At 41.0% G+C, this 12,632-nt stretch overlaps 1 protein-coding gene across 2 annotated transcripts in view; it reads right to left on the bottom strand.

Annotated features, from left to right (window-relative positions):
- The window catches only part of KIF13B (kinesin family member 13B), a 175,865-nt gene that overhangs the window by 72,148 nt on the left and 91,085 nt on the right, over nucleotides 1-12,632 (bottom strand). For both annotated transcript variants that reach the window (XM_037042195.1, XM_037042196.1), the window contains exons 14-18: nucleotides 9,774-9,904; nucleotides 6,177-6,263; nucleotides 4,570-4,760; nucleotides 3,587-3,797; nucleotides 2,557-2,719 (exon numbers count right to left, since the gene is read on the bottom strand). In XM_037042195.1, coding sequence (XP_036898090.1) covers nucleotides 2,557-2,719; nucleotides 3,587-3,797; nucleotides 4,570-4,760; nucleotides 6,177-6,263; nucleotides 9,774-9,904 — 783 coding nt within the window. The remainder of the gene's footprint in view (nucleotides 1-2,556; nucleotides 2,720-3,586; nucleotides 3,798-4,569; nucleotides 4,761-6,176; nucleotides 6,264-9,773; nucleotides 9,905-12,632) is intronic.

The raw sequence follows: 12,632 nt of genomic DNA, 5'->3' as shown, positions 1-12,632 counted from the left end.
CCTTCTAGTGCTGGTTCCTGGGTGGGTGGGCTTGTGTATGTTCTAGGATCCTGTGGGCCTCTCCAACAAACTCTCCTGTGAGGTTGGGAGTCTCTTCCTGGCACCTCAACCTCCACAAGTGTTTTCAATCAGTGCTGTTAGGCTTTATTTCCCATTGCTGGGGCCCTGGGTTGCTCGGTCTGTCTCACTCCCCGTTTTCACCTGGTTTATCTGTGAGCAAATATGTGTCCTCAGTCAGCCAGCCACCTTGTGTGGCTCACTGGGTCTGCTCGTTGCCACCCCACGCCTGGGGTCTACCAGCTGCCACTTTGCACACCCAGGACTGCCAACCACCGCTTTTTCCTGCCATGACCCCTCTCCGCTGGCCGCCCACTCCACCCCTCTTACTGGCCTAGACGAATGGTTGTCAGACTTCTGTACAGTTCAATTTTCTGTCAGATCTGGGGGTATTTTTGTTTTTAAATTTTTGTTGTCCTTAATTTTGGTTGTGTGAGGAGGCACAGTGTGTCTACCTAAGCCTCCATCTTGGCCAGAAGTGATTTACTGGATAAATTTATCAACTGTTCTGAAATGCCTACTTAGAACTTTAGAGAATTATGAAATATGACAATGATGCTTAACATCTTGCCTATAATCATTTCCAAAAAAAACAGAATTTACATAATACAATAAAGATTTTAGAATTCTGAAGATAAAAAACCACCACTCTCTTACTAACGGCCCTTTTACTTACTTATATTCAGCCAGCTAGAGAATAAATACAAAAATCTCATTAGTGATCTGTGGGTAGTATCAGAGGGACAATATGTGAACTGGAGCTAAATGGCAATGAGCAATATGCTGCAGCATCATGACATGGTCCTCCTGCAGATAACTACGACAGGTATTAGGGGTGGAGGGAAAGAAGAAGAAATTTCTGCCCCTTATCAAAAATCACCAGACATAGCTGAGTACAAAGCCAAGAGTAAGGACCAGAAAAAAACAGCGTTTACACCATGGAAAGTACAACATTACATGAAAGAAGAGTTTTCAAATTTAAAAAAGAAGTTTGTTGGATGCAAACATGCAAGACCCAGTCTGAGTTTAGGAGACTACCTCCTTAAGAAATACTTCCTTGTCCAGCTCCTCTCTCTCTCTGGCTGAAATCTGAAACTACTAAGCTATTAAATCAATAATAGAGGGGATTAGCAGCCTTCTGTTAATAATGGCTGCTTCAACTCTAGCAACATGGGTCATCTCTACCAGCAAGACAAAACAAACAAAAAAATGCCCCCATAAACACACTATCGGGTATCTGGGAAGAGAGATGCCCAAAGTGGCTTGTGTCAACACTTCTAGGTGTTGAGCTGGCTTCCAGAGGCAGGGCTGCTCCTTCCAACAAAGCCCAAGCCAGGACACACAGAAAAGGGCTACAGTCATGCCTAATGGGGACAAACTAGCCACAGTTCTGTTTTTTCAACTCAACCCTACAGGATGGAAGAAGACCTTGTTCTTCAGAAGAAGCTGAGCCTGTACCTTTTGACCATAAATGGCTTTCCTCTAGTATTTTTTTAGCCATGAATTCCAACTGCACCTATGGTTTGTCCTATAATACCAACAAGCAAAATAAAGTTCTAAGTGAGTAAAATCTTCCAAACTACACACACAATAGATGTTAAAAGACAAGTCTCTACAAAATAATGATTACACCACATTTATAATACCTTTATTACTAAAAACATTAGGCATCATATTTGCCAAATTTATACTATGCAAAACATTGACCTTGATACTCTGATGCTATAAGAGAAAAAAAGAGGTAGTCCCTGTTATCAAATTAGAACAGACCACCCAGGAAGGGTTCATTAAAGCTTTGCTGTGTCGCATACTGTAGGAGAAACAAACCACACAGACACTCAAATGTTTATCTGAATACAAACTTCTACCTAATTCATCAGAACATATGTATGAACCACCTGATCAAGAGTTAGAAAAGAACCTAAATATGAAAGAAAAGAGTTGTTCCTGAATGGCAGAGATAGAAGATTTTGATGGGATTTCCCCCCTACATTTTATGAAGTTTATAACATCATACCAAGAGAGATTTGTAATCTTGAATACACACGCAAAATAACTGATGAACAGTTTTTCAGAGCAATCTATTAGCAAATAGAAAACAACATGGTTTAAGCAAAATAAAAACCTAATGTGGCAGTGGCTGGAGAGTTATAACAGAAAAAAAGGGAAAAAAACACTTTGGGAAAACTCATCCGAAAAGACTTCCCAGAAATAATTTAAATAGATTTGAAGAAAAGGAGTTGAGTGATATAAATTGGTAGGTCTGGGTGGGGGGTAGAGAGGATATCTCCAGTGGATGAGGGACATATATGCACAAAGGCAGAGAATTAAAAGGAAGTACATTCTACTCGAAAGAAGAGGACAAGCATAAAAGAACTGGATTGTGGAGAGTCTAGATGGGGATGAGGCCAAACCCACTGGAGTTTAATAAACACTGGTGAAATATGAAGCAGCTTTATCCAGTGACATGTGCTTTTTTTCCATTCACGGCAAGCTCACCTTGCTGTTGGCATCAAGGCTGGAGGCTAGAATCTGTAGGGTAACTTTATACTCTGTTCTTTTATCCAGTTCTTCTGCAATGTAATTAGCTTCTCTCACCAACAGATTGGCTTTAACAATTTGTTCCCTCAGCCTCATCAGACTGTTATTCAGTGTCGTTTCTCTTTAAAAAAAACAGTGGGGGGAGAGAGGAGATAGCCGTCAAGCAGCACATCAGAATATTACACAGTACGTGACATCTTGGTGCCAAGCTGCCACGCAAGCTTTACGACTGCCTTTCGCACACAGGGAATGCATCACCCACACTGACCCGTGCCCGCGCTTGTATCTGGGCTACGTTACATGCACTGGCACATGCTCCTGTAACAAAAGGGCCCTAGATTAGGGAAGTACTTCAAAACCCGAGTCTGCATACAAATCAACTGGGGAACTTGGTAAATTGAAGATTCTGACTGGGGTGGGGCCTGAAATGCAGTATTTCTATTAATCTTTAGGTGACACAGATGCTGCCTGTGGGCAGACCAAACTTTGAAGAGCCAGAGGTTAGTTAAGTATAGTGTGTGACCATGGATAAGACATTTTAGTGCAATGCTAACTCGGCAGTATAGAGACCAAACTTGCAATCTGCATCTCATGAGCACCGTGCTTTGCCTACCTGAGTTAATCATCCAGAATACCACCTTTTTTCCCCCTTTTTTAAAAAAAGCATCTACCCAAGCTTCAGAACCTAAAGTATAATAGTATAATGATAGAGCACAACTTCTAAGTACAGATACTTGTTCATTAAAATCCAAAAGCCATACAAACTGAAAACAGGGCAGCACTGAACACGGGCAGCTTTTAAGTAAGTCAACATAAACCGACAATCTCCATTTTCTCCATAAATGGTTCTTAGCAGTACCACTCTCTTTTAATATAATTTTTTCTAAAGCAAGGTCTAGATTTTTCCACTCTGTATCTTATCACCCTGTGGGTTAAAAGTGATGAGCACATGCTTGTGCGTACACTGAAGACCCTAGGCACCACCTACCTCTCTTCAGCCCACTGTCTCAAGCGCTGCTGAGCACTGGGGGAGTGGAAAGAAAACCGGTCCCCGCTCCGGCAGTTCTGTTTCTCGGGAGACAGCCTCCTGCGTAGCTGCTCCAGTTCATGCTCGTACATGAGCCTCTGGCGCTCCAGCGCAGATCGCTTTTCTTCTTCGTGCTGTTGTTCTAGGCTGTTCAGTATTGACTGCATTGGATCTAAGTAAGATTTTTATAAAAAGGTAAATAATGAACAAATGGTAAACTATACAACACAATATATTTCAAATGTTATTCTATAATGTTGTTTGTCATCTTAATAAAAATAAGATTTTTAAAGAGAGTTTGGGATAAACTTAGCTTTCTTTACTCCCAATTACTTATCTGTTCTGTCTGGTATGTGCCAAACTACCTCCCTTACAGAAAAAGCAGGTCTATTGTGTGTTCCACACATTACCCAACATGTGGTTAATGCTCCAGAAATCCACTACAATCATGATCCACTGATGATCAAGTTTTAAACTTGAGAAATTCTATCAGTGAGAACAAAGTTTGCAGTGACTTGTATATCACGGTAAAAAGAAGGCAAGTTTTCATAAATATAACAAATTAAAGCCAAAGACACAAGAGTAGAGTACAGAGAACAACCTAATGAATTTTTTTGTTAACATTTAAAGCATGTCAGTCATAAACACTCTTAACTCTCCATCAACTTTAAAAGAAACAGAGACCAAAGGATGGTTACCAGAAGGAAGGGTGGAGGGGATGGGTGAAAAGGGAAATACAGTTAATAATATTGTGATAAATTTACAAGGTGGCAGATGACTACTGGAATTAGCGGGGTGATCATACTGTAAAGTATAAACATGCTGAATCACTATATTGTACACTTGAAACTAATATAAGCCATATAAGATAGTATACCAACCACACTTACATAAAAAACAAATTTAATTTTTAAAAAGATTCTAAAATGCACAACAGGTCTCACCATTATTAGCCAGAGCCTTCATGGTAACCTCCATCTGCGCATACTCGTAGTTGAAGTTTATCTCACTGGACACCTCGCTGGAGGAGTCCCCGTCTACGTCCAGCTGCTCAGAACTGGTATCGTTCTTCACGGAGGTGTCTTGGTCCTCATTCTCGCGGTCTGCTTTCTTTTTCTTTTTAGGCAAATTCAATCTTGGGGGAAAAAGATTATTTTTTAAATAAAGATATACACATTCATTTCACTCATTAAATACTGGCACTTTCTAGATGCCAAGGGGATATCATGTAAATATGAGGCAATTACTAGACTCAGTTCACATTCTGGTAGCAGAAATAAAACACATATGCAAGTGCAAACAGTTACAACACAGAGTGTGACACGAGGCCAGGTGACTGTTACAAGCCAGGAAAAGGCATGAATGAAACAAAAAGGGACACAAAATTTGCACAGCAGAAGTTGTGCGGGGTAATGCTGAAAAGACCAACTTAACCCAAACTAGGAAGGCCTTGAATACTAAGCCAAATCACTTACACTTGATTCAGTTTGAGAAAGAAAAAAATACAAGTATTTCCCACACACTTTGTACCCCTCTACCCTCTCCTCTTCAGTCATCAAAATATCAGCTGGCCTACAAGCAAAAGATCTCCAAGAGTTCTGAGAAAAGCCAGTTTCATATCTGAAGCACAGTGACAGGAAGAAAAACAGACTAGAATTTTAATTTTATACAATATCCAGCCCGCCTCTCCTTGCCAACACAACAGGAATTTTGTATGAGAAGCAATGTGTGCAGTCCCAGACTGATTCTTTCTTTCTCAGCCTCCCTCTCAGCCAGGCAGCAAATCCCAGCGAATGAGACCAAAGTGAAAGGCTGCTGGGGATGTGGAGAAGACTTCCAGAGCGCCGTGGCCTTCTTTAGACCATAGGGAAACATCATGACAATGACAAGACTTCTGCTATGACAGTTTTGAGGGGCTCAGCCAGTGCCAACAACCATCTTCCTTTGGATTTCTCATTTTGTCAAAGAAACAAACTATCAACTTAAGTCACTACAGTCAAGTTTGCTGTTATTTGCAGCAAAAAAAATACAAACCTTTTTTTTATGAATAAGGAAACTAAAACCACTGCTTTTCCTATTTCAAAAAAAGATAAACAAACCCTGAACAAATAAAAAGATAAGCATGTCAGAAAAAAATTTAATGAATTTTTATACCAGATGGCGTAATAATCATCTTCCACTGAGAAATAAAAAGGAAAAATGTCTCAGGAAACTCAGTATTTTTCCTGAGTGTATCGTTCACTTCCCTGGGGCTCAAACCATGCAGTGAACAAACATATACACAGGGCAGGGCAAAAGCAGGTTTACACTTGTTTTTATGGAAAATAATAAATAATAATATAGGAATAAACTCTGTTTTGTGTACTCACAACTGTAAACCTACTATTGCCCCACCTTGTATAAGTATATAATTATGGTGCACATAGCAAATATATATATACATTAACATATATAATATTTGTGGAGTTATGTTCATTTTTCAATACACATTCCTCTGGTTTAGAGTGCAGCCTTCCACCACCTCCTGTAAGAGCCACGAGTAATGTCATACCTGAAGAAGTGGTTGTTTCCCCACAATATCCTGTCCCCGTGGTGCAGCTGCACAGGGCTGGACACTGAAGAGCCATTCACAAATGTCCTGTGGGGAGAAAAGGTCTGACATGTAAACAGTGATTATCATGCTGTGTCCTTTAATTCTCCACAGAGACCCAATTACTAGGAAAAGCAGAATAATCAACTCCCCAAGATAAAACCTGCCCTTGGTGAATTTTATTACTCATATCTACTTCTTTGTTAATTTACCTAAAATGCAATGGTACTAAGTAAAATAATTATCCTGTTTATCAAAGTTTTAAATTTGGTATATAATATAATAAGGAGTAAGTATGGAACCATTAGAGCCAATAATAGAAAGACAGTAACAATACATGTCACGACTAAAACAAGCACGTCCACTCTCATGCATAAAAAGAGTCAGTCAGCCAACTGGGCTCCAGATCTACAGGTATCAGTAATAAAAAACGAGACCAATGTCCAATCCTTCTGCCACTGGCCACAGTAAAACGTCCATACGCTGTCAGCATGCAGAAGATTTGTCAGGCGGACTTGACTGCTTATCTTGACAATGGAGTTCAACAGAAGAAATGGTGGATAGAAAAATGTTAAATGAAGAATTGGGAGAGGGCAGGAAGTAAACAGAGAATTATTCTTACTACTATAATATTGATATCCCTAGAATACCAGTGTCATTACACCTCTCTCCTGCTGAATAACTCATTTGCTTAGATACAGGATAAAGGTCAAGTTCTTTAATTTAACTTGATATTAAAGGTCCAAAAAAGGAAGCCCCATACTCTGGTTTCTCTTCAGATCATATAAATCTTTTGCCTTTTACAAAAAAAGGAAGTCTTCTTAATTTCCTCCTTTCCCTCTCCAACTGAACTCTCAACTTCAGCAAAAACAAACAAAAACAAACTTTGTGTTCTGTCCACTAAACATGACTGACTCTTCCTCCAAAGCCAGCTTCATACCAGTCCTACAAACTGAGATAGGGCTCCCATTCCTCTCCGGTCCCCCAAGTCCCACTCAGCTCTCAAGGCCCGGTTTGGTTTCTACTTCCTGTGAGAGGCTGCTCATCACTCCAGCCTACTGTCTTAGTTTCCTTAAGTTCCTAAAGCACGTCCCCGGCATTATACTGTCAGTTATTTTTTATATGTGCATACACACAAAGTCTTACTCTTTGTCTAGATATCACTTACCTGGTGGTTTTTTTATACCACCACCAGGTAAGTAATTGGTCTTTATACTCCTATCTGATTATTCAAAGCACAAGCTCAGAAAATATACTCATGACAAGGGACCTACTAAAATCAGCAGATTTTAGCCTTTATGATCCAGATTCCTTAAATTCAATGAGAAATTTAATTCCAGGCAAACACATACATAACCTTATTTTAAAAAGCTACAGCAGTTAAGCCATGATTAGTAAATGAAAGCATGAATGTAATAACAGTTCTCAAAGCACATTCTGTGCAGGTCCCCAGAGAACAGAGCTATTTTTATAAGGCTCACCTGCCCTTTTTCACTGCGTTGACATTTGTACTGACAATGGACACAACTGCTGGTGTCCAGCACAAACTGAGGCAGTGGCGCCAAAATACCACCAGCAGTCACTGGCTTATTCACTGCCACACCCTCACAACCGAAAACGAGTTCTGTCTGGAATGCCCTTGATAGAGCAGTGACAACCCTAATCTGTGTCACATCTTCACCCTTGAGTGCACACCTTTTATCCATTTCAGGTGACAAAATGAGAAGCACACAAAACAGCACTGTGTCGATGCATGCCAAAGTATGATGATTGTCTTGAATACAAGACATGCACAAAGTGGTCTTTTGGCAGACATTTTCTTGAAAATAAACAAAGCCAGCCTGTCACTTCGAGGAAAACAACTGACAGTACTTGTTGCCAACTGCAAATTGCAAGCTTTCAAGTGAAAATGAGAGTTTTGGGAAACTTGTGTCAATATCCTCAAACCAAAGACCACAGGATCATTCCTGCAGTTGAACAAGCTGGGTTGCTCACTCACACAGAGGGACAAGACGTGCCGGGGAAGCAGGCTGTCAGCTGGAAGGTGCTGAGAAGGGTCTGCGGCTGGAGGAGGGTCCAAGGAAGTGGGGGCCCTCTCTACACGGGAGGCTGTCAGGAAGCAGGAGTCATGTCCTCGATGGGGTATGTAATAAACGGCATTGGGTATTTTGTATGTGGCGTAGGAACCCTGATTTTTCTCATTGCTCAAACAAAATTATCATGTGGCCTGCTCTGTCTCACTCAGCCACACCCTCAGAGTAACCCCGTCTAAGTCCTGTTCTGTGAGATGACTTAATAGGAAAATAGCATGCCCTAGCTAGGGATTCCAGGCCAGCTTCTGCTCTCTTTTTCTTTCTCACTGGTATCCTTCACCAGGAGCTTGATAACTTCCCAATATCTAAACTTTAGAGATGAAATTAGTGATGATGTTAATGATTTTTAATATTAATGATGAAATGGATCAACATTCAGAAGATCAGCGTAAGTCAGTTAACCATCACCTATAAGTTTAGACAGTTATCCAACAGGGCAGTAACAGTTTTATAGCTTAAGAAAACAAATTAACAAATATTTAATTAAATCACATTATGCCTCTTCGCTCATTCATTACTTACTGAGCACTTACATATATACTAGCTTTAGACTAAGTGCTAAAGATAAAGAATGCAAAAATAAAAAAGGTCCTTGTCCTCAAGGAGCTAAGTCCAAAGGGGTAATAAAGATCAACAGCCCATAAGAATACAATATAGAATGTGACAGGAAGCATAAGGTGCACTGGGAATATGTAGTGGGGGGCCCTTAATTTAGACCAAACAGGGAATTCCCTAAAATAGATAATGACAGAGGTAACCCTTGAAGGTCAGAGAGGAGTTAGCTGGCTAAAGAAATGGCAGAGGCAGAGATACAGGAGAAAAACAGGAGGGATGTAAGAAATTTTGTATGGAAAATAGTAGAAAGCCATGTGGCTGTATGGTGTATAACACAAGAAAAAGACGAGGGTGCTGGCAGGGGGTCCAGCCCCACTCATCTGACGAGGGCCTTATTTAAATAAGGCTGCGGCAGTGGGTATAGAAAGGAAGAAATGGGTTTAAGAGATATTAAAAAGTTAACAGGAAACTAACTAACTGGCTATCCTCACTAAATGAACTGAAAAGCAAACCAAGCCCTGGCCGGGGGGCTCAATTGTTAGAGTGCCATCCCAGCATGCCAAGACTGCGGTTAGGGCCCAGACAAATCCCTGCTCAGGGCACATACAAATCCCTGCTCAGGACACAGACAAATCCCTGCTCAGGGCACATACAAATCCCTGCTCCGGACACAGACAAATCCCTGGTCAGGGCACATACAAATCCCTGCTCAGGGCACACACAGGAAGCAACCAACAAACGCATAAATGAGTGGAACAAATCGATGTTTCTCTCTCTCTCTAAAAAATCAATAACTAAAACATTTTTAAAAAGCAAACTAAAGTCAAATGTCCTGTATACCATCTGCAACTGGTATACTTTTTTCCTCTTAAACATTATTGTGACATTAACACCAATTAAAATACATTACCTGGTGTTCTTTTGAGGAGTCAGTATGACCTGGCCCTCTGGCGCGATGTCTATAATACAGTGTTCAGGAAGAATTCCCATTCCACACAGCTGGATATCCTGGGAATTTGCTGAGCCTATCAATGTATGCTCCTACAAAGGAATCAAATTCACTGGTTAGTACTACACTCTAACATGCACACAAAGTGAAATCATCTACTCTGAGCCCCATTACACTGATCCACTACCTTAGCTAAGAGATTTTAAAAGCAGATGGAACAGCGTGGGGACTTTCTGGCTTTCTCTGAAACTCATTCTACAAATTCTATTTCCTTTAAGGAATAATGCACCAAGTTGAGTTATACCATTTAAACCGAAAACTACAGTTTTACTGTAATGTCTATATTATAATCATTATTTTCTATTGCAATCTTGATTCCAAGTACTTTATACCACTCCCAGGGCCATGACACATGTCAATGACAGATCGAAGCTATGGGTCTGAAAACTGCAGTTGCTAACGCTGCAAATCACTTACCTGGTCTCAATCAAGGTAAGTGAAATACAAATATAAAACATTATTCAAACACAAAGAATTTGAAAAGACTAAAATTATTTTGTGAATCACATGGTCTCCCTAAACCTCAGAAAAGATACAATAGATGTGTTCTTGTTACTGTAAACCACCCACCCAATCACTCAATTCTATGCGCCTCCATCACCAGTGTCACTTTTTGGCAAGTTGCTGAGAAAACTGATGTAAAAATCAAGCTCCCTCTTCCGAGCTTCCACATTTGACCGCCTGTCATAATTAAGTGTTAACAAGATCTGGATGTGTCCTAGGGAACTTTAGGCTTTGTGAATCACACACAATACTCAGCTCTGTCCTTATAGTGTGAAAGCAGCCAGACAATACCCAAATGAGTAAGAGCGGCTACTTTCCAATAAAACCTGATTTATGAGCACTTAAATTTGTACTTTATATCATGTTCATGTGCTGGAAATATTAAGATTCATTTGATTTTTTTCAACCATTTAAACAATGTAAAAACCATCCATAGCTGCTGGGATGTATAAAAACTAGCAGGAAGCCAGATCTGGCCTAGGCTGCTGACTCCTGACCACAGTGATCCCATCCAGTCCCATGAGCTTTAAAGATCTCATGAGCTTTAAATACTGCCTACATTTCAATTAAATCACCAACCAGGAATGACAGACTTGGGCTGCATTATTTTCCTACCTCTACTTCTACTACCCTCGTCTCAATCACCACTATCTCTTGCCTACCAGGAACAACCTGGATGTCTAAAGATATTTCAAAGTGAAAAGGCCAGAGCAGAATTGCTCTCACCCCCAAACCCCACCACTGACCCAATGACTATTTGTCTCCCCAGCAATAATGGCACTGACAGCAGCTAGTTGGTCAACTAAAAAGCTTAACCGCTGTCTTCAAGTCCTCTCTACCCCTGAGGAGTCTCCCCCAGCCCCAGGTCAATCAGGAAAATCCTTACAGACTCCCCCTCCAAAACATGTAAGAGATCGGCTCATTTTTCCCCACTTCTACCACCACACATCCCAGTCTCTTGCCTGGGTGAACATGGGAGCTGCCCACTATTCTTTCACTCCCACTCTCCCAGTCCCTTCCACTCCCATCATAACAGCTGATCATGTGATTCCCCTATTTAAAACCCTCTGTCTATGGCTTCCCTTTGAAGGTCTAATGAAGTCCAAATTCTTACCAAGTTTACAAAACACTCCAATCTGCGTGCTCCTACCCCTCCCTCTCCTGGAGCAATACCCAGCCACATTGGCCTTTTACCTGTTCTTTGAGTACACTGTTTTTTCTGTCTGAAATGTTCTTCTGATCTTGACCCTGGTGGTGTCTTACCAATTCCATCTCAGCTTTTGCGGGCACACTCTCAGAGAGGCATATCCTGAACTGACAATCAGAAATAGCCACCCTATCACTTTTCTATTTGAATTCCTGATGTAGCTCTGACTGGGTCAGAGATGACATACTCTGCCATCTCCGCAGCGAACACGGAAACTCTATGAGAAGACAGAACAGTCGTACCCACCCCCACTGTAATCCAAGCACTTAACACAGGCTCCGCACTTAAAGGCATTAAAAAATAGAAAAGAAAAATAAATGAACCATCATTTCCCTTGGCTTTCTTTTCAGACTCAAAGGAAGATGATTCTCTTCTCTTCTTTACACATAATACAACTAACTTTACTCTGGGTTCCAATTCTTCCCATCTCATCTGTCATCTCTATCTCATAAAAAGGCCTCTTCCCACGAATTTTCACTTCCCCCTTTCTGGGGGTTTCTTCTCTCAACAACACTGCAGTGGTGTTTCCAGGGAAACAAAGAGGTGGGATCCAGAAGCACCCTGTGATATCCTGTTCAATCCTCAGGGTATGTGTATAATACAGAGGACATTCCAGGTAAATGTCTACTGCTCACTGAAGCTTCCTGGCCAATTGCATTCCTTCCTAGCCTGGAGAACAGGGCTTGACCCGGTTTAAACTACGGAGTGATGCTTTTATGACATTCAGTAACAGAATCTATTCCACGCCTATCTCCATTCCCCACTTGGGTTCCCTCTTCCCTAAAAAAAGAAAAAAGAATCCAAAGAGAAAAAGGGCCCAAGATCACCTAAAAACAGGAAAGAGCCCCACAGCACTCACCTGAGGCCATTTCTACATATAATCACTTTCCTCCTCCCCTGAGAAATTCTAGCAGAATTTCTAACTGTGCCTTTGGAATCCTTTTTTGTCCTGAGGGTACAAGTGGAGAACAGCCTTGAACTAGAGCCTAGATTGGAGCTTGACTGTAGAACCAACTCCTAATATGCCACCCCAAGATTTCAGACAGGTT

This window comes from Sturnira hondurensis, unplaced genomic scaffold (genome assembly GCF_014824575.4).
Source record: "Sturnira hondurensis isolate 20B ecotype Veracruz unplaced genomic scaffold, ASM1482457v3 Scaffold0003693, whole genome shotgun sequence".
Taxonomy (NCBI): Eukaryota; Metazoa; Chordata; class Mammalia; order Chiroptera; family Phyllostomidae; genus Sturnira; species Sturnira hondurensis.
This window is presented reverse-complemented; position numbering and strand designations above follow the sequence as displayed.